The sequence below is a fragment of the Dendropsophus ebraccatus genome, chromosome 14 (genome assembly GCF_027789765.1).
Source record: "Dendropsophus ebraccatus isolate aDenEbr1 chromosome 14, aDenEbr1.pat, whole genome shotgun sequence".
In the NCBI taxonomy this organism is placed as follows: Eukaryota; Metazoa; Chordata; class Amphibia; order Anura; family Hylidae; genus Dendropsophus; species Dendropsophus ebraccatus.
The window spans coordinates 22,304,105-22,331,586 of record NC_091467.1 but is presented as its reverse complement, the minus strand read 5'-3'; the positions used below and the strand labels follow the sequence as shown (position 1 = coordinate 22,331,586).

The 27,482-nt window shown below is 45.5% G+C and overlaps 1 protein-coding gene and 1 non-coding gene across 2 annotated transcripts; both read left to right on the top strand.

The window, feature by feature from the left end:
- The first annotated feature begins 7,115 nt into the window (after nucleotides 1-7,115).
- On the top strand, nucleotides 7,116-7,187 carry TRNAC-GCA (transfer RNA cysteine (anticodon GCA)). Its single transcript has one exon. It is a non-coding gene; the product is annotated as a tRNA-Cys (tRNA).
- A 371-nt stretch (nucleotides 7,188-7,558) lies between these two features.
- Nucleotides 7,559-21,076, top strand: CWC25 (CWC25 spliceosome associated protein homolog). The gene is made up of 10 exons (XM_069951555.1): nucleotides 7,559-7,685; nucleotides 9,331-9,503; nucleotides 11,049-11,285; nucleotides 13,029-13,098; nucleotides 15,076-15,218; nucleotides 15,472-15,541; nucleotides 16,471-16,565; nucleotides 16,968-17,060; nucleotides 19,168-19,326; nucleotides 19,410-21,076. The coding sequence occupies exons 1-10, from the start codon at nucleotides 7,668-7,670 to the stop codon at nucleotides 19,522-19,524; spliced, it is 1,173 nt and encodes a 390-aa protein (XP_069807656.1). The 5' UTR covers nucleotides 7,559-7,667; the 3' UTR covers nucleotides 19,525-21,076.
- The last annotated feature ends 6,406 nt before the right edge of the window (nucleotides 21,077-27,482 follow it).

Sequence of the window (27,482 nt, the reverse complement as noted above, 5' to 3'; positions counted from 1 at the left end):
TATAAAAATGTTCCTAATGTCATAGCCACATATACAGAACACTGTGACCATGCAATGTCACACAGGAAGGAGAAACCTATTACCGGTACTTATAGACAGGCCTGTATTTAGAGTTCATGCTGCCCTAGGCACTTTGCACGCTGAGGCACCCCCCTAAAAACATCTACCCCTATCCCCTATTAGTGATGTTCTGGGGTCACTTCCCTGCACTGAGCCCCCACAGATCTATGTATTCTGATCTCCCACAAAGCATCCAGTGTATAGGACCTAACTACAACAACTGCAGGCACTACAACTCCCAGCATGTACTGACAGTCTGCAGCCCTCAGGATATGCTGGGAGTTGTAGTGCCTTCAGCTTTTGTAGTTGGGTTCTAGTTTAAAAGTTTGCGCTAGTGTACTATAGTGACCGCGGGGCTGTGTCAGTACACTACCGCAAACAATACACTGACCCATTTAGACCCCAATGGTACACAGGCTCTGCACACTATAGAAGTGATTACAGTGCAGTTACTAATTACTCACAGGTGACGTCTTCTCGAATTGTGGTCGCTCACTTTTTGCTTTCTTCTTCATCTGGCACAGTAATCATGAAGACTTCTCCGACCACAACTCATCTGCAGAGGGGCAGCTGGGGATGACTGGGGAAGGGAGGCAGCTGGGGTGGCGGGGGAGCAGCTGGGGTGACAGGGGCAGCAGCTGGGATGACAGGGGGAAAAGCTGGGGGGGGGGGGGGCAGGGGGGAAATCTAGGGAGGCAGGGAGAGCAGCTTGGGGTGTTAGGCGCAGAAGCTGGGGGGGGCAGGGGGAGCAGCTGTGGGGCAGTGGGAGCAGCTGTGGGGCAGAGGAAGCAGCTGGGGGGGGGGAAAGGGAGCAGCTGGGGGGGCAAAGGAAACAGCTGGGGTGACAGGGGCAGTGGGAACAGCTGGGATGGCAGTGGGAGAAAATGGGGGCAGGGGGAGCATCTGTGGGGCAGAGGGAGAAGATGGGGGGCAAGGAGAGCAGCTGGGTGGGCAGGGGGAGTAGATGGGGGGACAGGAAGAGCAGCTGTGGTGGCAGGGGAGAAGATGGGGGCAGGGGGAGCAGCTGGAGTGACAGGCAGGGGGAGCACATGGGGGCAGGGGAGCAGCAGGGAGGGGCAGCTAGGGTGGCAGGGGAGAAGATGGGGTGACAGGGGGAGCAGCTGGAGTGACAGGGGAGAAACTCAGGGGCAGGGGGAGCAGCAGGGGGCAGAGAGCTGGGGGGTGCAGAGGAGAGGCTGGAGGGCAGGAAAGAAGCTGGGGGGTGCAGAGGGAGATGCTGGGGGTGCAGGGGGAGAAGCTGAGGGGCAGGGGAGAAGCTGGGGGTGCAGGGGAGAGGCTGGGGGTGCAGGGGGGGAGATTCGAGGCAGGGGAGGAAGACGGAGTGGCCGAGGGGCAGCCGGAGGGCAGGGGGAGCAGAGGCAGGCTGGGCAGAGGGGGCTGGGGGGAAGACTTGGCAGATGCTGGGTAGAGGAGATGGGGGGAAAAGGGGAAAAAGGAGCGGCCGGGGGGCAGCCGGAGGGCAGGGGGAGCAGAGGCAGGCTGTATTTGAAAAAACGGATGACAACTACAGGAATAAACTGATTGCAACTGATATTAACTGATGGCAACTGATGGTTTTTCATTAAAAAATTATATAAAACCTGATGACAATTGATGACCTTTTTGCCATCAGGTGTGATATCAGTTGCAATCAGTTTTTTACAAAAAAACGGAAACAGATGCCGGGATCCAATGAGGCGCCGGAAAAAACAGTTTTCTGCGGCCGGAATTCAGTGAATTCCAGCCGCAGAAAGACTTGTCAGTTCACACAGTGAAGCAAGCGGCTCCGGCCGCTTGTTTCACTGTGGGCTATGGGAAGCTCTGATGCGGGAGCGCGCTGATGCGCCCCCATCAGAGCTCCGCGGCCGGAAAGATCACCCAGGCGGTACTTAAGTACCGGCCGGGATGATCCAGGCTGAGACCGGCCGTTCCGTGACCCCGGCCGGGTGTTCACGTAGTGTGAACATAGCCTATATATGTAAACTAGGCCTAAACAAGATGCTAGGAAAGCTGGGTGACCACTTTATACAAGATGCTGGGAAAGCTGAGTGACCTCCATTATACTGACTCCTATACAAGAAGCAAGGAAAACTGGGTGACACCAATGTACTGACTACTATACAGAATGCTAGGAAAGCTGGGTGACTTCCATGTACTGACTACCATACAAGATGCTGGGAAAACTGGGTGGCACCAATGTACTGACTACTATACAGGATGCTAGGAAAGCTGGGTGACCTCCATTATACTTACTATTATAAAAGATGCTGGGAAAGCTGGGTGACCACCATTATACATACTACCCTACAGGATGCTGGGAAAGCTGGGTGACCACCATTATACTGACTACTATACAAGTTTTTTTGTTGTAATTTTTCATTTGCACTTTAAAGAAAACAGTATTTGTGCACAGGAAGGACACAGCCAAGGGGTGGCTCCTGTAAGGAAACCACCAAAACCACCATATTAAGTGGCCCTAAGTCAATGTAATGACAAGGGAAAAACCAAGGCCAGGTAACCATCCACATACAGCTGTTTCGGGGTGTTGCCCCTCATCAGTGTGGAGCAGGATTCTGGCTAGGTGGGAGCAATGCCTGGTAGGGCCACTTAATATGGTGGATTTGGTGGTTTCCTAACTGGAGCTGCCCCTTGGCTGGGTCCTTCCCGGAGGGATATCTGGCTACTCCTGTGTTTCGAGGCTCTTTGATGAGGCTCCACAGGCTCTTCTTTTGCAAATTCATGTTTCCCAGGGGTCAATGCACCTAGGATTTCACTGCTTTGAGCGCTTTCACTAGCAGCCAGCAGTGTTGTCCTTTGGCTGGTCTCCCTGAGATCAGCTATCTGTTTCTCTTATGTTTTGAGGATATCTCATACAAAGAACACCTGTGATAATACGAGATGCACCGAGTATAATTATATCACCTGTGACATACTAAGGAAATCCTCAAAACATGACCTGTTGGTGAGGCCTGAGGACTGGAATTGAGAAGCACTGTAATAAAGCACCCCTCTACATGTTTCACTGCCTAAGCAGCTTCATCAGGAGATACATGCAATTGATTTAAAGGGGTATTGAACCCCGGGCCTTAGAATATTCATTAGTTGTAGAACCTCAAATCCACCCGTGAGAGAGGTGTGTGTTTTTTTGTTTCTTTTTTGTCAACTATTATATAAATTATATCTAATTTTTTATTTTTTTATTTGATTGACTGGCAGCACTGAGTAAGGGGAGACATGACTTCTCTGCTGCCACCAGTGGCTGCTTTGAGAACTGCAGGAATTCAAAAGCTCTGGTCCTGATCGCTAAATAATTGACTTTTTCCAGAATACCAGTAACGGACCGCTCTGCCTGATTCATCCCCTTGGAGAGCGCTGACAGGCAGAGCGCTATGACTAGACACAGTGGGGAGCTGCCCAGATGACTACTTCCCCGCCCGTGTCACGAGCCTGTGAAATAAAACTCATTTTCCCCGCACCGGTATAAAGCTCCAGCTACAGCCGAGGCCGGTACGTGCCGCAGCTGCTGCAGGAGCTTTATACATTGCTCCAGGGAACCATATCAGCCCAATTGGGCTGATTGGTTCCCTTTAACCCCTTATGTGCTGCTGTGTGTAAATGACCCAATGTTCTCTTACATGCTGCAACACAAAAAAATAGTTAAAAAAGAAACTTACACACTTACATACTGCAGTGTATAAGGGGTTAAGCAATATTAAAAAGGTGTCAATGAATGAGGAACACAGGTTAATTCAATTAAAAATTTTACATAGAACGCATTATGGTACTTTCACACGTATCGATAATTCACCCAATCGCACGATTAACGATTTCAAAGTAACGATTTTTTTTTTATAACGATCGGTGTTTAGACGGAACAATATATCGTATGGAAAAATCGTTTTGCGATCGCTTAAGCCTATCTCGCACATTCGAACGATAATCAATCCGTGTAAAAGGACCATTATACACCACAATTTTTGTATAGGGTTGGGGCAAGAACTACTTCCTCCTGTGAGTATTGTGGACAAGAAGCTGATCTGGTGCATCTGGTTTGGCTCTGTCCACAAAGCAGAAAATACTGGGAGGAAGTTCTGGGCATTTTGCAGAAAAAGGATTTACTGAAGGGGAGTCTCACACTAGAAATGACAGTTCTTGGGGGATCACCTAAGGTAAAAAAAAGGGCAGAACCTTTTAATAAAATTGCTGTTCTATGCCAGGTTAATTATACTGAGAAACTGGATGGGTGATGCAGCGTTTACATGGAACGATTATCGTGCGAATTCGCACGATAACGATCGAATTCAAGCAATAATCGTACGTGTAAACGCTGCAAACGATCAAGCGACGAGTGATAAATTGTTCATTTTGATCTTTCAACAAGTTCTCAAATCGTCGCTGATCGTTCGCAAAAAATTCGCGGATTGTTCCTTGTAAACAGTCGTTCTCCGATTTACCCTATGTGCGAGATAGGCTTAAGCGATCGCAAAACGAATTTCCGTACGATATATCGGACCGTCTAAACGCTGATCATTATGAAAAACACATCGTTACTTCGTACGAATTATCGTTGCGTGTAAACGTAGCATGATAGGGAACTATCAGTGGATAATTGGATCAACCAGATTAAAGGGGTTGTCCGGCGATAAAAAATTATTCACAGAATAACACACATTACAAAGTTATACAACTTTGTAATGTATGTTATGTCTGTGAATGGCCCCCTTCCCCGTGTCCCACCCCCCCCCCACCCGTGTACCCGGAAGTGTGGTGCGCTATACATTACCTGTCACGTGCCGACCACGGTCTCCGATCCTCAGCAGTGACGTCTTCTTCGGGAGGCCGGCGGATCTTCCCGAGTGCCAGCCGCCCTCTGCAGCGTCATCCGAAGCTCAGCCGCGATTGGCTGAGCAAAACTGTGCTCAGCCAATCGCGGCTGAGCGGCTGATGACGCTGCAGAGGGTGGCCGGCACTCGGGAAGATCCGCCGCCCGCCCGAAGAAGACGTCACTGCTGAGGATCGGAGACCATGGACGACACGAGATGCGGTGAGTATAATGCACCACACTTCCGGGTCTAGCGTGGGTGGGGGGAAACACGGGGAAGGGGACCATTCACAGACATAACATACATTACAAAGTTGTATAACTTTGTAATGTGTGTTATTTTTTATAATTTTTTATCGCCGGACAACCCCTTTAACCCCTTAGCGACCCATGACGTATCTGATACGTCATGGAGCCGCGGGGGGTGTTCAGAGCGGGGTCACGCCGGGACCCCGCTCTGAACGGCGCTGATCCCGGCTGACATGTGCAGCCGGGCAGTGCCTCTATTAGCCGGCGTGGGTCCCGTTGCCGCGTCGGCTAATTAAGCACTTCAATGCAGCTGTCAAACCTGACAGCTGCATTGAAGTGCTTTATGCACAACATCCCTGGTGTCTAGTGGGACGGATCTCCGCCCCCCCGCGATGCGATCGCGGGGGGAGATCCGTTCTTCTGCCCGTGCCGGGCCTCAGCGTCGGAATGACGCTGATCCCGGCTCGGCAATAGATTGCTGTGGCCTGCAGCAGGCCAGTGCAATGTATGACTGATCTAATGGATCTTTGCTGTGTATATACACAGCATTGATCTCTATGAGAGATCATTGCTGTCTATATACAAGTCCCCCAGGGGGACTTCTAGTTAAAGTAAAAATAAAAGTAAAAATGTTTTTTTATTAATAAAAAAATCCCCTCCCCCATTAAAAGTCCAAATCACCCCCCTTTTTTCCATTTTATAAATGTAAATAAATAAACAAATAAATAAATAAACATATTTAGTATCACCGTGTGCGTAATCGCCCAAACTATTAATTAATCACATTACTGATCTCGCACAGTAAACGGCGTAAGCGCTAAAAAATTCCAAAGTGCAAAATTGCGCATTTTTGGTCGCATCAAATCCAGAAAAATGTAATAAAAAGTGATCAAAAAGTCGCATATGCGCAATCAAGGTACCGATAGAAAGAACACATCATGGCGCAAAAAATGACACCTCACACAGCCCCATAGACCAAAGGATAAAAGCGCTATAAGCCTGGGAATGGAGCGATTTAAGGAACATATATTTGTTAACAATGGTTTGAATTTTTTACAAGCCATCAGATACAATAAAAGTTATACATGTTATATATCGTTGTAATTGTAACAACTTGAGGAACATGCATAACAAGTCAGTTTTACCATAGGGCGAACGGCGTAAATGCAAAACTCCCCGAAATCAAAACAAATTCCTTTTTTTTTTTCAATTTGACAGCGCTAATGATTTTTTTCCAGTTTCGCAGCATATTTTATGGAAAAATAATGCCTGTCATTGCAAAGTACAATTGGTTTCGCAAAATATAAGGGCTCATGTGGGTCTCTAGGTGAAAAAATGCAAGGCTTTTTAAACATAAAGTGGAAAAAGCAAAAGTGCAAAAACTAAAATTGGCTTTGACCTTAAGGGGTTAAGATTATTAAAAGATTTGAATGGTTATCGGTCTAGGGTACACGTATAAGAAATTTTGGAGTGGTATGTAAGATATAGGTATAAGTCGTTGGTAGGGACTATTATTATTTATTTATTTTTTATTATTATTAGCATTATTACTTGATTATTTATTTTTTTCTTCTCCACCTTTTCGCCGTCTGGATAAAGGGGAACTCTTCATGGAATAATGTCATGTGAGAACTGGTATGTTTTTGCACAATGGATGTATATTTGTCCTTTTATACTTTGTGAAGAGACGTACGTATAATTTATCTTTTTGCTAAAGAAATAAAGGAATTAAAAGAAGAAAAAAAAGTTAGGGGTTAAGCAGAAGGGCACAGGAGTCTCTTGGATGTCCCCCACCGCTCTCCGCCACAGTACACGACAGGATGGAAATGGACGCCTTTATTTACTTTCCTGTTGAAATTAGTTGGGAAACATCTAGAGCAGATCCAGAACAAGTCTGTAATGTTTAGTAATTTGGGAACATTCCTGTACAATTCCTCCTCTGCACAGGCTTGTGTATACACAGAGGAGGCAGCACAGCAGCAGAGGGGGTATAGCTCAGTGGTAGAGCATTCGACTGCAGATCGAGAGGTCCCTGGTTCAAATCCGGGTGCCCCCTTCAAATTGTTTTGCTGTCATTTTACCCCATAAATCTACACTAGTGGGAAGCAGAATGTTAAAAGTGATATGCGTGGGGTCTTGCATCAATATCTTTATATATCATATATCCTAGGAGGAGTCAGAAGCAGCTGCTTTATGTAGGAGGCAGCTCTAGACCCAGCCCACAGCCTAGGTGTCCAGTCCCCCTGCATCATGATCGTCTTTCTATACAATGGAAACATACGTGTGATAACACTGCGGAAGCCACATATTGGCTAAAGAAAAAACAAACAAACAGGCAAATCCCACATTCCAGTAATCTGACGCTGCCCACGTGACACGGACCTTTAAACTAGTCACATGACCTTTGACTTGCGTTCCACGTTCTTGGTCCCTTCCGTTTCCGGCTCAGCTTTGTGACGTCACGTGTAGTCCTATCGGAGAATTTACCTTCCTGGTTTAAAGTGAAGACCGGGAGAGGACCGGCGGCGGCTCAGCCATGGGAGGCGGGGACCTGGTACTGTATATATGTATATATATTGTGTAATATGAAAGCGGGACTACAGCTCCCAGCATGCTCTGACTGCTTATGGCTGATTCACCATAGCTGGAGGGTTACAGGCTTGAGATCGGCAGTACTACAATCCTTAGTATGCCCTGACTGCTTGTAGCTGTTGTATCTTAGCTGAAAAGTCACAGGTTAATCAGCAGTGTATAGTACTACAACTCCCAGCATGCCCTGTCTGCTTATCACTGTTGTAGTAATCCATATCTGGAGATAAGCAGTGTATAGCACTACAACTCCCAGCATGCCCTGACTGCTTATCACTGTTGTAGTTTTCCATATCTGGAGATAAGCAGTGTATAGCACTACAACTCCCAGCATGCCCTGTCTGCTTATCACTGTTGTAGTAATCCATATCTGGAGATAAGCAGTGTATAGCACTACAACTCCCAGCATGCTCTGACTGCTTATCACTGTTGTAGTAATCCGTATCTGGGGATAAGCAGTGTATAGTACTACAACTCCCAGCATGCCCTGACTGCTTATCACTGTTGTAGTTTTCCATATCTGGAGATAAGCAGTGTATAGCACTACAACTCCCAGCATGCTCTGACTGCTTATCACTGTTGTAGTTTTCTATATCTGGAGATAATCAGTGTATAGTACTACAACTCCCAGTATGCTCTGACTGCTTATCACTGTTGTAGTAATCCATATCACAGCATGTCCTAATGCTTTTGCATGTTGTAGTTTCACCATAGCTGAAGAGGTTGGAGATCAGCAGTGTAAAGTACTACAACTCTCAGCATTTGACTACTTATTACTGTTGTAGTTTTACCCCTTGTATCTTGAGTGTCACAGGTTGGAGATGAGCAGTGTATAGTACTACAACTGCCAGCATGTCCTACTGTTTTGCATTTTGCCGTTTCACCGTAGCTGAAGAGGTTGGAGATCAGTAATATACAGTACTACCACTCTCAGCAAAAAAAAAAAAAAAAAAAAAATATATATGTGTGTGTGTGTGTGTCAAAGTACTGGTGGGGGTGGAAGGACTCCCTGCCACCTTGTCTAGGAGATTTTCTTATGTGGGAAGGAGTTGATAAATGTCTGATCACTGAAGCACCAACCTCTGAGACCCCCACTTGTCAGAGGAACAGGGTCCCCTATTACTCATTTGAATGTGTATGATGCATGATTCTGCTACATTCACAGTCTATGCATTCTTCACTGTCTCCCTCAGTTCCATAGACTTTGAATGAAGCTGCAGCTCTAACAGCATTCAGATGTGAGCAGTGGGGGGCACACTGGTGGAGCAACAAGTGATCAAACAATATCTTGAGATCCTGGGGAAAAAAACGTTTTAAATAGCATCATGTGTAGTAATGGCACGTTTAACAGAAAAATTCACTGAATCTACTTTTTAAGCAAGATCAGATCTTATCCTTGGAAATATTGATCACTATAAATCTATATACAGCAGTCTGTTTTATGGCTTGCTGTAGATATGAGGCCTGTTAAAGGGGCAACAGCCATAAGGTGCTTTCAGAATAATTCAATAAGTCCAACAATTCTTTGGATCATTGCATGTTACATTTCAGAAATTAAGAATGGATCTATACATATCAATCATTTCTGTCAAACCTGTTTATTTCCTTAGAATCTGAAGAAGAGCTGGCATCCGCAGACACTGCGCAATGTGGAGAAAGTGTGGAAAGCCGAGCAAAGACATGAGCAGGAACAGAAGAAGATTGAGGAGCTCCAGCGGGAGCTGAGGGAGGAGAGGGCCCGGGAGGAGATGCAGAGATATGCAGAGGATACGGGAGCTGTGAAGTGAGAGGCTGCCATGAGTGAGAATGCTGCCACCTTTGTGACAAATCATTCTTACCCTGAAAAACTGTAAAAACCATATTGTGAGATTGAGATAAGCAGCGTCAGTCAGTTTTGGCAGTCATGCCTGTCCCGGCTGATGGACTGGCTGGTCAGCCAGTTAGTGACTGGAGCTTCCCGCCCTAGTAACTGGCTGAGCGGCCAGTCCATCAGCCGGGTCTTGATGTGTCAGCGCCGTAGATTCCGGAACCCGGCGGGGCTCTCGAGGCCAGTAAGTTCATGGGCACAGGGAGAGGTAAGTTCATACTTGTAATCAGATTCCCCCCTGCCCCTGGAGGCTGCCAAATTTTAAATATGTCCGGACTTCTTTAATGGACACATAGCTGTCAGATGATAGATCAGTCATCTGTTAAAATGTGCCTGTCACTTTAAAGAAAAGACATGACAGAAGTTTTGATCGGTGTGGGTGTTCTGAGTGCCTCTCCCCCTGCTCTCTGTGCACGTGACATCAGATGGTCCCATAGACTTACAGAGATTAGAGCTTAGCATGCACTTTCCCCAGCTCATTGTGGTGATCAGTCAGGGTCTGAACACCCAGACCTCAACCAATCAAAAGTTTGACACCATGTTTTTTTAAGTGACAGTGCCATTTTAATCAAGACTCCTCAGCACATTTCATGATCCTGATGCTGTGACCACAGGTCTAATGGTTTCATGCTTTGCTTCGAGGGTCTCCCTTGTGACCTGTTTGTAGCTGGACATCCACAGTGTGAATGTGAAACCTAAGCTACCACCATGCAAAATTATTTTTTTTTTTAAGAGCATCTGTCAGCACAGATGCTGCCGGACTAGTGGCAGTGTCGACTCCTAACGCGGAGTATCTTTGGTAATGGACCCCCCTTGACAAAAATGTGTGTGACCTCCATTGGTGCGTTACCAAGGAAACTCAAACGTCTGGATTAGGAGCCGACGCTGCCACTAGTTTGGCAGTGTCTATGATGACAGGTACTCTTTAAATGAGACTTTTGATTAACGTGACACAATCCAACACAAGCCCCTACCATTTTAGTAGGAGAGAAAGAAGTGTTAAATGTTTGATGTGAAGAATTTGCTATTCACTAATACTGTTGCAGCATGTATGCAGTTTTACCAATTGATGCTTAGGCTGGGTTCACACTGCGTTTTTGCAAAAAACGGATGAAAAAAAACGGATGCATTTGTGTGCATCCGTTTTGATCCGTTTTTCCATTGACTTCCATTGTAAAAAAAAAAAAAGGATCCGTTTTTTTTTTTTGACGGACACAAAAACGTAGCTGACACTATTTTTGTGTCCGTTAAAAAAACGGATCCGTTTTTTTTTTTTACAATGGAAGTCAATGGAAAAAACGGATCAAAACGGATGCACACAAATGCATCTGTTTTTTTATCAGTTTTTCATCCGTTTTTTGCAAAAAACAGATGAAAGAAAAAACGGATTACAAAACCGCAGTGTGAACCTAGCCTTAGATGTAAGTAGGAGTTAATGTCTGGTTTTGATGCCTTCTTCAGAAAAAAAGATGAAAAGTTGGATTGGATGTACCAAGGGCCTGGTGGGATGGTGAACAGAGAAGAATACCTTCTTGGACGGCCAGTAGACAAATTCATCCTTGATAAACTGCAAGATCCAGAATCTGGTCCTTCTACCGAGACTGGACTACTCCCGGGGTCAATTTTCAGTACATCAGGAGCTGCCTCATCCTTAGATATTGCTAACAAGATCCGTGAGGATCCACTCTTCATGATTAGGTGACTATATCTGTTGTTATATTATGTACGGCCAGCACTGTGATCCTGTTATAATCTACAGTCAGGAGATCACTGTACGTTATATAGATCCCGCACTGTTTGATCCTGTCCTTATAATCGACAGTCACTGTAGATTATATAGATCCCAACACTGTGTGATACTGATAATCTACAGTCAGGAGATCACTGTAGATTATATAGATCCCAGCACTGTGTGATCCTGATAATTTACAGTCAGGAGATCAGTGTACATTATATATGTTGCAGTGAAATGATAGAATCCAGGGATTTGATCAAATCCTGGGAAATGATGAAATGAACACGCCATTCCATCATTTCCCTAGGGATTTGATCAAATGCCCGACCCTTTTCAGGGAAATGACGGAATAAACGATCGAAGAGTCGCCCGGCTCTGTTTGGCGGCGGAGGCGGATGGGGGAGCAGAGCGGCACGCCTCCCTGGCATGTGTATAGCGGTGGGGGGCTGACAGGAACTTCTGGCAGGCATATGGCGGCAGGGCAGACGGGGGAGCAGAGTGGCACACCTCCCCGGCAGGCATATGGCAGCAGGGTGGACGGGGGGAGAGATGGGGAGCAGAGCGGCACACCTCCCGGCAGGCATATGGCGTTGGGGGCGGATGGGGAGCAGAGCGGACAGGCTGGGGTAGCAGGGATCAGAGGCAGACTGGGAGCAGAGCGGCACACCTTCCAACAGGCATACAACGTTGGGGTGGACGGGGAGCAGAGCGGCACACCTCCCGGCAGGCATATGGCGTTGGGGCGGACGGGGGAGCAGAGCGGAAGGGCCGGGGGAGCAGGAGGCATGTTGCAGGACAGGGAGTGGCACACCTCCCGGCAGCCATACAGCGGTGGGGAGCGGAGAGGCTGGGGGAGCAGGAGGCATGTAGCAGGGGAAACAAGCAGAATGGGGAGCAGAGAGGAGGCGGATAGGGAGCAGAGAGGCAATATGGTAAGAAAATTCTATGTCGCAGGGGGAAATGATAGAGTTTATTCCATCATTTCCCTGAAAGGGGTCAGTGATTTGATCAGTTCCATAGGGAAATGAGGAACGCCACGGTCATTTCATCATTTCTCAAATCCCTTAAAGGGGTACTCCAGCGGGGGGGGGGCACTTTTTCGCTGAGTGGACGTCTTTTCCCTCAGCCACCTCCTCCCCGGTTTCAGCGGCAGGTCCCGCATCGCGTCGCTCCGGTGCCCGGTTCCCGGCCGCTTCATAATGTCTGATGCGGGCTCGAGACATGACGTCTCGGGTCCGCTCAGCCAATCTGTGAAGGAGGTGGGATCCGTTTTCAGTCCACTCAGATCCCGCCTCTGTCACTGACTGGCTGAGCGGACCTGAGACGTATCGTCTCGGGCCCGCGTCAGACACCAGGAAGCGACCGGGGACCGGAGCGCCGCGATGCGGGACCCACCGCTGGAACCGGGGAGGTGAGTGGATGTCTTTTCCCTCAGCCACCTCCCCCCTCCCCGCTGGAGTACCCCATTAATGATTTGATCAAATCTCTGATTCTATCATTTCACTGCAACCTAAAGATCCCAGCACTGTGTGATCCTGATAATCTACAGTCAGGAGATCACTGTACATTATACAGATCCCAGCACTGTGTGATCCTGTCCTGATAATATACAGTACATTATATAGAAACCCACTTGCCTATTTTGGGAAATAGAAAATTGAACTCCAGTTATCTTTTATATTCATTAATGTTTTTTTTGTCTTTAGAAAAAGAGAAGATGAGAAAAGAAGAGAAGTTCTAAAGAATCCTGTAAAAATGAAGAAGATACGAGAACTGGTATGTGTAATGCTGCACTTGCGGATTACAGTATAACAACCACTATAAAGGAAGCCTGGATTCATACAGATCCCTTGTCTGACCAGTTTTTAACGTTTTTACTGTATGATCAGACTGCACTGGGTTTATTTGTAGTCTGTAACCACCTAAACACTTTTGTTGTCCGAGGAGCTATTCACATAATTATTATTTTTTTTATTTCCTTATAAAAGTATTGGAAAAGGTCAATACAGTATCTAAAACTAGGAAAAGAGAATCATAGGATGACCTTTTGGATATTTTTATACTTCCACATAGAGAGGAAAAAATGTATACGAAACTTAAAGGGGTATATCCATCACAATCCCAAGGTAGAGGCAAGGATCATCTTTGGCCTTTTATCATGACGTATATTTGTAGAGTCTGCATATGGCACATTGTACCACTAGAGTGCTGATATAATAAACTTATGCTTTGTAATGATTTATGTAAGCAATATATTAAATGCTTATAAATGTCCCCATAAAAAAATGTAAGAAAAAAAATTCTAAAGTATAAAAACCAATCCCTCCCCTAGTATAAAATTCGCGCCTTCCCAGTTTTTTAAATAAGCAAAAAAATATGTATGTGAAACTGCCTGATCTACGAAATTGCATGGTTGATGGTGTAAATGCATGAAAAAAATAAATACTAGATTTTTGGTCACATCTCAGAAAAAAATAGGAAAAAAAGTGATGAAAAAAAGTCCCATGGAAACTACTGATGGTGGTAGTTAAAAATTACAGATCACAGCGGAAAGATGTATAGTTGAAAAATAATAAAAAAGTTATACTCTGTTTCCCTGAAAATAAGACATCCCCTGAAACCTAGTAGAGCTTTTGCTGGATTCTTTTTAGCCCACCACTGTTGTCCCCTACCTTCACATCCATTGCAGAGCAGCTGCATGCAGGACACGAAGACTGTCACCTTCCGCCAACCCTGATGTTCTGTTCCATGGCCGTCATTTGTAAATATGCAGGCAAGGCATTTAGAGGTCCTTCGCCTGCCGCCATCCCCGTTGTCCCCTACCGGCAAATGTAGAGTTGCACAGTCTACTGTTAAACCCCTCGCCTGCAGCCGTACCATACGCTGTTCCTGCTGTGCTGTACAAGTGTGCAGTGGTGAGCTCTACCTGGTGTCCAGAAACAGCCATACCATACGCCGTCCCTGCTGTGCTGTAGCATTGTGCTGTGGTGAGCTCCCCCTGGTGGCCGGAAGACGCCATACCGTATGTTCTTTCCTTGCTGTGCATGTGACATGTAAATTCTTCATCATGGGGAAAAATAAGACGCCCCCTGAAAATAAGACCTAGCGCGTTTTTGGGAGCAAAAATTAATATAAGACACTGTCTTCTTTTCAGGGAAATACGGTCGTGGGCAGAACTTGCTGAGGCACAGATTTTTTACTTTTTTAAAACTTTTCATAAAATAATTTTTTTTTTCTATAGCTGGAAGTGCACCGACCCATAGAACACATTTAGCATGTCATTTTTACGGTATGGTAATGGAAGTTTTGTTTTTATTTTTATAAAGAGTTTTTCTTTTCTGACAACCTCTTTGCATTTACACATGGCGGTATTCCTCGGGGCCTCTTTTACCATAATTTGCCATGACTGGAGGCGCGTGTCACAATAGGCTCCCGCTCTGCATGACCATTGGCCTGTGGATTATTCACACACCCGTTGATATGAAAGGTACACTCTGCAAGGAAAGTGACCACTCGCCAAATGATAGTCAAAGTCATTGTCTGCACCGGCAGCTGGGACACCCTGCTATTATCTAGTCACCGGGGGGGGCTTGTTCAGTGAAAAGGGTTGCCTGAAATTGATAACAAAAGGACTGGGACGGCGTTCCACACTAACACTAAAATATAATGATAAGAGGAAAATCCAAGGTCATCTGATACTTTTATTGCTTTCATAAATATCGGGTTATTCAAATTCATTACTTTTTTTTGTAGCTCCAAAGTAGTCTGGATAAAAAGAGCAAAAAGAAGAAGAAGGAAAAAAAAAAGAGAAAGAAGGAGAGACGATCGAGTTCCAGCAGGAGCAGCAGCAGCGATGAAGAGAGTGGCAGTGATCAGGAGGACAGAACCAGAAGCAGGTCAGACTTGTATCCCAGATCCTGAGGATTGTATTGTCTTTAGGGCCAATTCACACTACGGAATTGGCACTGAAATTCCATATGAAGCCTGTGCGCTTCCGCTCTCAGCTCCTCTCTGCTCAAAGATTCAGTGCCGAGTCTGCACGCAGGGATTCCCGCACAGAATTTCTGTGCCAATTCTGTAGTGGGAACAGGCCCTTACTGTAAAGCATTGCATCAGAATGTCTAAGTTTGTTCTGTCTACTTGTTTTAGGGCTCCCAAACATCGACAACATTCCCCATCTCCTCCAGTTCGTCAGAAGACTCCAGGCTATGGACTACTGGTATGATTCTACCTTATTTATTTTACCTCACTTGGCACCATTGTTGGATATACAGAACCATCCTTCCACAAACAGCGCCACACTTGTAGTCAGTTTGGGTGTGGTTTTGCAGCTCTATTCGATTGAATGGAACTGAAGTGTAATAGAACACATAACCTGACGATAGCGGTGGTGCTGTGTAGCTAGAAAGTAGCTGTGTTTTTTGTAATCCTGAATAACCCTTTTAAAGGGTATACCACTCAAATCTAACTTTTCAAATGTTGCTGTCCATGGTGACACTAACAATTCCTTCCGTACTTGTTATTTTCTATTCAGTCTCCTCCCCTCAGTTCTGAGCTGCTGCTTTCTGCTGAAGGCACAAAACTCTGTGTGTGAGCTTTTCTCTTTCCATCTCCCTGACTGTCTGTATCTGTAACATTGTAACTTCTTTGTCATGCTGGGAGGGTTATTCTGAGGTCAAGTTGCTGATGAACTCACTGTGATTAATCCTCCCTGCATTACAGAGTTGCTACAAAGTTGCAGATAGGGACTTGTTTACATCAGCCGTTTTAGAAGGGAGGGGGAGACGGAGAGAAAAACTCACACAGTGTTTTTTGTGTCCTCAGCAGAAAGCAGCAGCTGAGAACTGGGGGAAGGAGACTGAATAGATAACAAGTATGGAAGGAATTGTTAGTCTCACCATGAGCAGTAACATATGAAAAGTTATGTTTTGAGTGCAATACCCTTTTGAAGGACCTTTGCCTATCATATCAGAATCTTATTAGTGGTTTTACATAAGACTGCTGTAAAATGTATGAAGATATATTATCCTAAACAAGAGACTTTAAATAACAAATTCAACTCTATATACAGCGGCTTGATATATAACTGTTAAGAGTCTAGAAAGAGAAACCGTTCTGTCTATTTTATAAATGTAATTCATTTTCTAGATCCGGGAATCCAGTAAAAGTAACAGAAGGGACGAACCAGCAGAACAGGACAGACACAGAGGTCGCTTAAGAAGTCCTCATCACGATAGAGTGCAGTGAGTATCTGTGTCATGATCATAAACAGGCATAGTTTATAATAGACCCCACTCTTATTATACTACAGCAGGGGTAGGGAACCTTGCTCTCCAGCTGTTACAAAACTACAACTCCCATCATGCATGGACAGCCAGAGCTAAAGCTTTGGCTGTCCAGGCATGATGGGAGTTGTAGTTCTGCAACAGCTGCAGAGCCAAGGTTCCCTACCCCTGTACTACAGGCTGGTGGTGGCATTTAAAAAGAGGAATGTCTATGGGTCTGTCGTATTCTTCCCATCACCGGATGCCTGTGTGTAAACTCCTGGCTGCTACTAATACTACTACGAAGGTTATTTACAGTGGTGAAGGATAACTCAAGCCGCCAAAGTCTTGGCGGACTGATTTTGCGCCTTAATATTTCAGGGACAAATCTAGGACTGATCGGAAATATAGGAGGAGTCCATCCCCAAAGAAAGAAGAAAGGTACAGAAGACAGAAAGTGTCTGGCTATACTAAGTGAGTGCACCGTAAACACTGTAAATTTAGCTTGGGTCACACACGTGATTGTGATGTTACCAGTTCACCTGAATCTCTCATTCATGTATTTGATTTTGTTGTTTTGTTGATAGATGAGCCAGTGCATCAATCTTTAGTGTTAAAGGTTTGTCCTTCATAATATGATATATTATGAAGTGTGTTGTTTTTTTTTTTTGTCAGTATACTGGCATTTTGGTATGCTGACATATATTGGAGAAGGCCCCTTGGGTACTATGGGTACACTGCAGTATGCAGCGACATATCTGCCTGTAGATAACTACCACTAGTCATACATCCTGCTTAAAGGAGAAGTCTGGCAAAATTTTTTTATTAAAGTATTGTATTGCCCCCCCAAAAGTTATACAAATCACCAATATACACTTATAATGGGAAATGCTCACAAAGTGCTTTTTTCCCTGCACTTACTGCTGCACCAAGGCGCCACTTCCTGGATAAAATGGTGATGTCACCACCCGACTCCCAGAGCTGTGCGGGCTGTGGCTGCTGGAGAGGATGATGGCAGGGGGACACTGAGGGACACAGGGCACTGGAGGGACACTGAGCATCCCTCTGCCATCATCCTCTCCTGCAGCCACAGCCCGCACAGCTCTGGGAGTCGGGGCGTGACATCACCATGTTATCCAGGAAGTGACATCACTATGTTATCCAGGAAGTGACATCACCATTTTGTCCAGGAAGTAAAGTCTTGATGCAGTAGTAAGTGCAGGGAAAAAGCACTTTATAAGCATTTCCCGTAAAAAATTTCTTGCTTATCTTGGCAGTGACAGCCCGCCCAGCCAATTACTATAGCTGGACAACCCCATAGCCAGTGATTGGCTGAGCGGGCTGTCACTGCCAAGATAAGTCTGAAGTAGAGGCGGGAGACCCATACACATCAGAGGAGGATACTTGGGAGAACATGTTAAGTGATTATGGGTTGTACTTTCTCTTGTTAATGAGTACCACTTTAAAGCGAATTCACCACTAGGTACATTGCTTTGGGTTTTTCACATAAACAGACCGGTGCAGGGGTTCGGGTAGCATGGTCCTTTTTTTTTTTTTTTGAACCTTTGCCTGCTTTCCACACACAGCGCCAGTCTATTCCCGGGCACAGGCTGGCATGAAGCACTGGGGTTGGGTCCACGTCCCCAGTGTGACTATCTCCCCTCCCCTCCCCTCTGTGATGCGGCTCCATTAGAATCAACGAAGCTGCGTCACAGAGGGGAGGAGGTTTCATCACACTGGGGGCTGGTGGGCCCACGCCCAGTGCTTCATGCTGGGCCGGTGCTTAGGAATCAAGTGGTGGTTAAAAAAATGGATCGTGCCACCAGCATCCCTGTGCCGCCGCCGATCCATTCATGAATAAAAAAACTTAAAGCGATGTACCTAATGGTACATTCGTTTTAAGAGACAATACCCCTTTTGACATTTACTTGTGTCATTTGCTTAGAACTAATGTACATTAAGGGTACGTTCACACGTACCGTATCCGCAGCGGATTTCACGCTGCCAATAGCAGCGAAATCTGCTGTGGATACCTTCCCATTCACTTCAATGGAATTATATATTTGCGGCGGGATGTCATCCTGCTGCGAATATGTCGAAGTCAAAGGCCTTACCAAACCATACCGCCCGGGTACATACTTTACCGGGTCCCCTTCAGCTTGCTTTGGGGGCTCCCGCTGCGAGTATGTCATTGCATTGAAGTGAGTGGGAAAGTATCCGCAGCGGATTTTGGTGCGAACTCACAGCGTCAAATCTGCAGATACGGTACGTGTGAACGTACCCTAAATGGATATTCCCATCTTCAAAATCCACATGATTGAGGATAACAAGCTGATCAGTAGAGGTCTAACTGATCATTTGGGAGGGCAATTTTCCTCTGTTCTTGCGATCAAAGGGGGTCCCAGTGGTGGATACCCCCGCCCCCATATCGAACAGGTTGTTATGCTCTATCCTGTAGATGGTAAAGTGTAATTGCAGCCTCCTGTGTTGAAAGTTTTTAACAATGTATAGAACAGAAGACAATCAGGTCTCTTTTATATACCGATGGGAGTTCACCATTGATGTCTTGCTTGCACTGCAGGAAACTCTCAGCTGAAGAGCTAGAGCGGCGCCGGCTGGAGATGATGGAAGACGCCCGGCAGAGGGAGAAAGATAGGGAAAGTAATGTTCGCAAATACAAACAAGAGGAGGAGAATGATGAAAAGAAGGAGCATCACAAAAAAGACAGCAAATTCTTACAGTAAGTATGGAGGGGGCGGTATTACAAAGGTCCTGTTATTGAGTATCCCATGTCCTGACTTCTCTATCTCTGCCCCTTTACAGTCAGATGAAGCTGGATAGTGCCGCCTCCTCCTCGCTGGAGGACAGAGTGAAGCGCAATATTCATGGCATCCAGCGCACTTCCTCAGCCTTGGAGAAGAACTTCATGAAAAGATAATTTTATGACTGTATATCGCCTCTGTTATATTTGTATTTTTTTTTATACAACAATGTTCTTTTAGTTTAGGGGTAGGGTACCTTAGGCCCTCCAGCTGTTGCAAAACTACAACTCCCATCATGCCTGGACAGCCAAAGCTAAAGCTTTTGCAAAACTACAACTGCTGTCCAGGCATGATGGGAGTTGTAGTTTTGCAACAGCTGGAGAGCCAAGGTTCCCTACCCCTGCTTTAGTTCTTTACATGTACAGTATTCTATTTCACCATTCACTATGGCAATGTCACCATCATTTGTATGAAGACCCCTTGAGTATATTATAAATACATTAGGGTAACTTCACACACACTGTATCGCAGCGGATTTTATGCTGCGGATCCGCAGCAGATTTGATCTAAATAATTGAACATTGCATCAAATCTGCTGCAGATCCTGTACGTGTGAATGCACTCTTATATTGAAACAGACTGATTTCCATCCCTACAATTACTATGGAAGAGTACACATTCTTACCAGTATGATCTGTGTAGACAAGGAAAAGTTTTTAAAGAACTTAATGTGATGTGTATTAAAACTTAGATTGGTATACGGAGGACCCACACCCATTAATGGACCTGGGGAATCCTGTCACCTGTTCCCCCACACGGCGCCAGGCTGATCCCGAGCACCGGCCAGGCCTAAAGCACTGGAGGTGTGCCCACTGGAACCAAGTGTGACAAAACCCCCTCCCCTCTGTGATGTGGCTCTATTGATTCTAATGGAGCGGCGTCACAGAGGGGAGGGATTTTCATCACACTGGGGGCGGACAGGCCCGTCTCCAGTGCTTCAGGCCAGGATGGTGCGCCATGTGCAGGAAGGGGGCTGCGGTTCAAAAATAGGCCTGTGGCATCGGCATCCCGGCGCCAGTCTATCCATGTAAAAAAAAATTAAGCAATGTACCTGATGGTACATTATCTTTAGGTTTAGTTGCAGTGCGGTACCATAAGCAATAGCACAACTACAAGTAGAGATGAGCAAATATACAGTACAAATCGAGAAATCTAGTTCTTTCCAAGTGTTACGATTCCCTAGAACAGTGCTTCTCAATTCCAGTCCTCAGGCCTCACCAACAGGTCATGTTTTGAGGATTTCCTTAGTATTTCACAGGTGATATAATTATAGTCAGTGCATCAGGTCTAATCACTGGAGTTCTTTGTATGGGATATCCTCAAAACATGACTTGTTGGTGAGGCCTGAGGACTGGAATTGAGAAGCACTGCCCTAGAAACATCTGGTATGACTTTTCAAGAGAATTGGAACACTTGCAGTTGCAGTTCAGGCCCATGTAGTAATGTGCTGTGCATTCTATACCGCTGCATAGCATTGTTAACTCCGTACGTCTGTATGTATATCGATACCGTATATCTTATTGGATGTAAGATTTCACATGGATCTACGCAAGAACCCAGTCTTCATCCTCATCTGTCTCTGTGTGGGACAGACCATGTATATTCAGCTCTGATCATCGGAGCCATCTGTTGCATTTTTTTAAATTAAAGTTTATTGAGTTTTATGAACACGTTCTCTTCTATTTATTGGGATTTTATGTTCGGTTTATGATTCTGTATGTATGGGGTAAATCGGGAGGCCTAGCACAGATAGTACTGCCCACCTTCCTCCTAGTAAAATGGTATAGGCACTGAGGGTACTGCTTTCTTTTCTTCCTTTGTAAATTATGTAGGTAGTCCTGCTTCTCCCTGTAAATGAGGTAGGGACAAGATAGTCCTGCTTCTCCCTGTATATAATGTATGCACGGATAGCACTGCCTCCTTGTCTCTCCCTGTATATAATGTAAGCACAGATAGCTCTGCCTCCTTATCTCTCCCTGTATATAATGTAAGCACAGATAGCACTGCCTCCCTGCATATAATGTAGGCACAGATAGCACTGCCTTCCTGCCTCTCCCTGTATATAATGTAGGCACAGATAGCACTGCCTCCTTGCCTCTCCCTGTATATAATGTAGGCACAGATAGCACTGCCTCCTTGCCTCTCCCTGTATATAATGTAGGCACAGATAGCACTGCCTTCCTGCCTCTCCCTGTATATAATGTAGGCACAGATAGCACTGCCTCCTTGCCTCTCCCTGTATGTAATGTAGGCACAGATAGCACTGCCTCCCTTGTCTCTCCCTGTATGTAATGTAGGCAGAGATAGCACTGCCTCCCTTGTCTCTCCCTGTATGTAATGTAGGCAGAGATAGCACTGCCTCCCTTGTCTCTCCCTGTATGTAATGTAGGCAGAGATAGCACTGCCTCCTTGTCTCTCCCTGTATGTAATGTAGGCACAGATAGCACTGCCTCCTTGCCTCTCCCTGTATATAATGTAGGCACAGATAGCACTGCCTTCCTGCCTCTCCCTGTATATAATGTAGGCACAGATAGCACTGCCTCCTTGCCTCTCCCTGTATATAATGTAGGCACAGATAGCACTGCCTTCCTTGTCTTTCCCTGTATGTAATGTAGGCAGAGATAGCACTGCCTCCCTTGTCTCTCCCTGTATGTAATGTAGGCAGAGATAGCACTGCCTCCTTGTCTCTCCCTGTATGTAATGTAGGCAGAGATAGCACTGCCTCCTTGTCTCTCCCTGTATATAATGTAGCCACAGAAAGCTCTGCCTCCCTGCTTTTGCTGTAAATGATCTAGGCACAGATAGTGCTGTCTGCTTTCTCTGGTTTTGGAATGAAAGTAATGATAACTCCCTACTCCTTTTCCCTTATGTCAGCCCAGTGAAAATCCAACTCTAACAGCTGACAGAGTTGGATATTTTCTTATATTTTTTGCAATATCATAATAAATAATAAAGCAACCTCTAAAACAGGATACAGAGGAGTTTAGACACACTAGTTCCACTTGACAGTATCCACTCCTATTTCAAAATAAGAAAACGATAAGGCGGCACTCCAGGGGTATTGAATAAGACGGCATTTATTCACCCATCATGTGCAATACAACGTTTCATTGAGAAACTGAAACGTTGTATTGCACATTATGGGTGAATAAATTGACTGTCTTATTGACTATTCCTGGAGTGCCGCCTTATCATTTTCATATTTTGGATTTCATTGGAGCCGACTCCTTGAGGCTGTGCATCCACCGGAGCTATTGCCACACAGTGCCGTCTACATCCATAACTTTATTCACTCCTATACCAATTATTTATGTGTGATCAAGTGATCTAGGAAGTAAAGGACTGTCGAGTCCTCATATCAAATAGAAAACCCACACAACTATAGTAGTTGTACCAAAAACAAACTAATTGATGATAAAACATTCTATACATATATTACAATTGTTAGGATGTACAAAAAGACCCAAAATGGCACGACAGACATACAGAAACACACATGGAGAGACTTATTCAAGTCTGTATATATATGTGGCTGTATTCATGTTTTACCCAGGGCTGCATCCAACTTCTGTAGCCACTAGTAATCAAATGCCGACCGATCGGACTGGAATATGGGCGCATGGCACTGGAGACACAGAGATGATCTCACATCCCCCCTGGAAGAGTGCCTATCCTGTTACACAAGAAGGAAATCGCATCATTTTTGTGTTCTGTTGCATCCTGCAAATTTCCTTAACAAAACAAACAGTACCGTTCAACAGGATACTAAACTGTGGTGTGAACCTAGCCTTAGGGCCCTATTCCACCAAACGACCGCTATTGCGAAAGACCTGAAAACGTTCACTCATTTCCATGGAACGATAATCGTTACTTATGATCGTAATTGCGATCGTTTTTCTTCGCTATTTATTCGCTATTGCGTTCGTATCTATTGCGAACGACCGAACGATGTCTTATTCAATGCGAACGATTTGCGAACGTTTTGCGAACGAGCAACGATAAAAATAGGTCCAGGTCTTAAGCCCCTATTCCACGGGTCGTTTAAAGGAGCAATATCGTTCGTATTCAGCCGATATCGGCCGCTACGAACGATATTCGTCTCATGGAATAGAGTGCAACGATCAGCCGACATCGTTCATGTCGGCTGATCGTTGCAGCCGCTTGTTTTTCAACATGTTGAAAAACAAGCGACTGATATAGCAGCGATCTGCTGCCGTCGCTCCGTTGAATAAGAGCGTCGGCAGCAGATGCTGCTATATCCTATGGGCTGCCCGGACGATCAGCGATCCTCCGAGCAGCCCCTCCCGCACTCACCCGCTCGCTGCAGCCACGTTGAATAGCGGCGGCAGCGAGCGGGGAACGAGGAGCAAACGAGCGCTAATAGCGCTCGTTTGCTCCTCCAAACGACTCGTGGAATAGGAGCATTATGAAGCGATCGACGATTTCTCGTTCGGTCGTTAATCGTTAACTGCATTTCAAACGAACGATTATCGTTTAGATTCGAACGATTTAACGATAATCTGAACGATAATCATCCGGTGGAATAGGGCCCTTACACCTACAGCCTGGGTAAGGGTATGTCCACACTGCCTTAAAGAGACGGAAACTCCATCGCGTAATCTGTCGCTCGCGGACAGGCGCATGCGTCTCTGGCCATGTCATAGACTCCATTCTATGCACGGGCAGATTCCATCCTCCGCCCAAAGAATGATCAAGTTCATTCTTTGGATGGAGGAAGGAATCCCCCCGTACATAGAATAGAGTCTTACACGACGAGGAGTTACACGACGGAGTTTCCGTCTCTTTTAAGCAGTGTGCACACACTCAAAATGTGGCCATAAGGCAGCAAGTTTCTTAGTAGAGTGAACCTTGAGCACACTCGGGTCTGTCTGAACTTGAGCGTTCAGCATTTGATTGCCATTGGATGCAGTCCTAGGGAGCCTTGGAAAACATTGATACAGCTATAGGCCAAAGGATGTACCCATGTTTTCCAGGACTCCCTAGGGCTGCATCCAACTTCTGCAGCCACTGGTAATCAAATGCAGGGCACTTTTTTTTTTAAAGGGCAGCTCTAGCAAGAAAAAAAAACATTTCTTTCAAATCAACTGGTGCCAGAAAGTTCCAGAGATTTGTAATGTATTTCTATTACATTCACTTTAAAGAGTCACTGTCGTATTTTTTTTTTTTGCAGAAATCAATAGTCCAGGCGATTTGAAGAAACTTTGTAATTGGGTTTATTAGCCAAATCTGCCATTATCTGCATGTAAAAAGCCTTTTCCCAGGTCCCCCCCTCCTTCCTCTTTTTCATCCACTCTGAAAAATCTGAAAATTGTGACTTGTTGCAGGAGACGTACCCTGTCTGCTCTAGGGAGAGGGGAGGGGGGAGGAGGAAGGAGAGAGTTAGCCGGCAGCAGAAAGCAGATAACAGTAATCTGAGCTCAGACAGGTCACTGGTGATGGTCAGAACAGATAACGGGTGAGGGATTTGTAGATTAACTCTTTGTTGTCCTGTTTTGGTCTTTTCTTTAGCTCTCTCCATAGGAGAACAATGAAGACAGGGGGGAGAGCTTCAAACTGCTTTTTGATGATAAAAATGCATTTTTCGGATAATAAACCCAATTACAAAGTTTCTTAAAATCGCCTGGACTATTGATTTCTGCAAAAAAAAATTTCACGACAGTGACACTTTAAGTATTGCACATGTATAGAACGGCTCGGGGAAGCCAGTGCTGCGGCCCGGTTCCTGTGTACAACGCTGTTCTAATCAAGTGCATCGGGCTGAGAGTGAAGCTAATTCTAATGGAGCTGTGTCATGGAGGGGTGCGGGGGTTTCCTCCCATTGGCGCCGACCCGCCTCCAGTGCTTAACCCCCGGCATGGTGCCCGTGACTAGTCACAGCGCTCTGCCTGTAACTGACCTCTCTCAATCTGTCAATCATTCCCGCGGAGCGCGCTGAATAGACACGGGCAGGGAGACGTCCAGATGACTACTTCCCCGCCCGTGTCTGTCACGAGCCGGGGGAATAAAAGTCATTTTGCTGCTGGAGCTTCATACATTGCTCCAGGGAACCATATCAGCCCAATTGGGCTGATTGGTTCCCTTTAAAGCGAATGTACCTGATGGTACCTTTGCTTTAAAAAAAATCTTACAAAAAAAAAAATCTTACAAATTTCTGGCACTTTCTGGCACCAATTGATTTGAAAGAAAAAAAAGATTAGCTGGAGTTGCCCTTTAATGTTGTGTGCACCAAAAAGAACAGGAAAAGACGACTCGCTTAGGGTAGCTTCACACGTACTGTATTGCTGCGTTTTTTCCGCTGCGTTTTTGGTGCGATTTTTTTACATGCCAGTTATGATTTTCACATGAAAATCATGTGAAAATCAAAACGCGCATGTAAAAATTGCAGCAAAAACGCAGCGTTAAATACGCAGCGATACGGCACGTGCGAAGGCACCCTAAATGAGGATTCATGGACTACTGCCCCAAAAAATAAGTTCTGCATTTGTTTTACAGGCGCTTCACAAGACCCCCAAGCCTCACCCGTCATATCAAAAGTTTTGGTTGGGGTCTGGGTGTTCAGATCACTACTGCTCAAAGTGAGGCAGGAGAAGCCTGCACTTAGTACTTTCTCCCCCGTGTCATGTGATCAAGATGGCCTCACAATGTAAGTGATGTCAGATGACAGGTAGGCTTCACTGTAGAGATGAGCAAGTAGTGAAATATTCGACTTTCGAGAATTCGAATCGAACAGGCACCGAGATTCGACTATTCAAACAAATATTCAATCCCATTATAGTCTATGGGAAAAAAATTCTCACCACTTGGAAATCAAAATTCGACCACTTGGAGGTCACCAAGTCCCCCATGAAACCTCCCTAAACGATGCCAACACCTCCGGAATGACACTGGGACATTAGGGGGAGCATGCCTGGGTGGACCTAACACCCCAAAATTGCAGTATAATGCCACTCTCCGCAGTTGCGAAGGAAAAATATTTGCGAACGTTTATGGCAATGTTCACACATTTCGTTTGTATTTCTTGTGTAGCGTTACATACATGATTCCAATGTGCGTCTGTAGAGCGTCATGTTATTCACGCGTGTCATGCTGTACGAACATTACTGGAACAGTATGTATGACGTGCCTTTTTCTGGGCTACTGGAACAGTATGTATGACGTGCCTTTTACTGGGCTACTGGAACAGTATGTATGACGTGCCTTTTACTGGGCTACTGGAACAGTATGTATGACGTGCCTTTTACTAGGCTACTGGAACAGTATATATCAGGTGCCCTTAGTGGGCTATTGGAACAGTATATATCAGGTGCCCTTAGTGGGCTACTGGAACAGTATGTATGACGTTAACGTGCCCTTAGTGGGTTAAACCAGGGACACTATAAGTCACTTGTACACACACGGTACTGGAATGAATACACCTGCTGATGCTGCTGTTATATCATCTATTTCTTAGCACTGAGAAGTGCTTTGAAATCAGAGATGACTTTTTCGCTGAATATTAGCCCTGAAAAGGACTTTTGGGTTCTGTAGTAAGCCTGCCTAACCAAAACGCTACTAAAACCTATCTCTCCCTGCTCCAAGATCTTTCCCTGACTAGGCTGAAAGCGCATCTGCGGTTGAGAGGCGGGAGCCAAGCATTTAAGATTCGAGGTCATGTGGTTCAGCCATCCAATGAGGGTAGACGCCATTTTCACGCTCCGTGCGTACTCCCAGGGTCCCTCACGGCCTCCCTGCATGGTGATTGGATAAAAAAAAAAAGCACCAAGTGCGATGGGAGGGCTTTCGAATGTTTCCCGCGTATTCGCCACACTACTCGATTGTATTCAAATCTTTTGAATACCGTAATATTCGATCGAATACCATCTCAATCGAATCGTATTCGCTCATCTCTACTTCACTGGTGTCAAACTCAAGCACTCCAGCTGTTACAAAACTACAATTCCCATCATGCCTGGACAGATGAAGCTTTAGCTTTGGCTGTCCAGGCATGATGGGAATTGTAGTTTTGTAACAGCTGGAGGGCTTGAGTTTGACACCCCTGCCTGAGTTTAAGGGT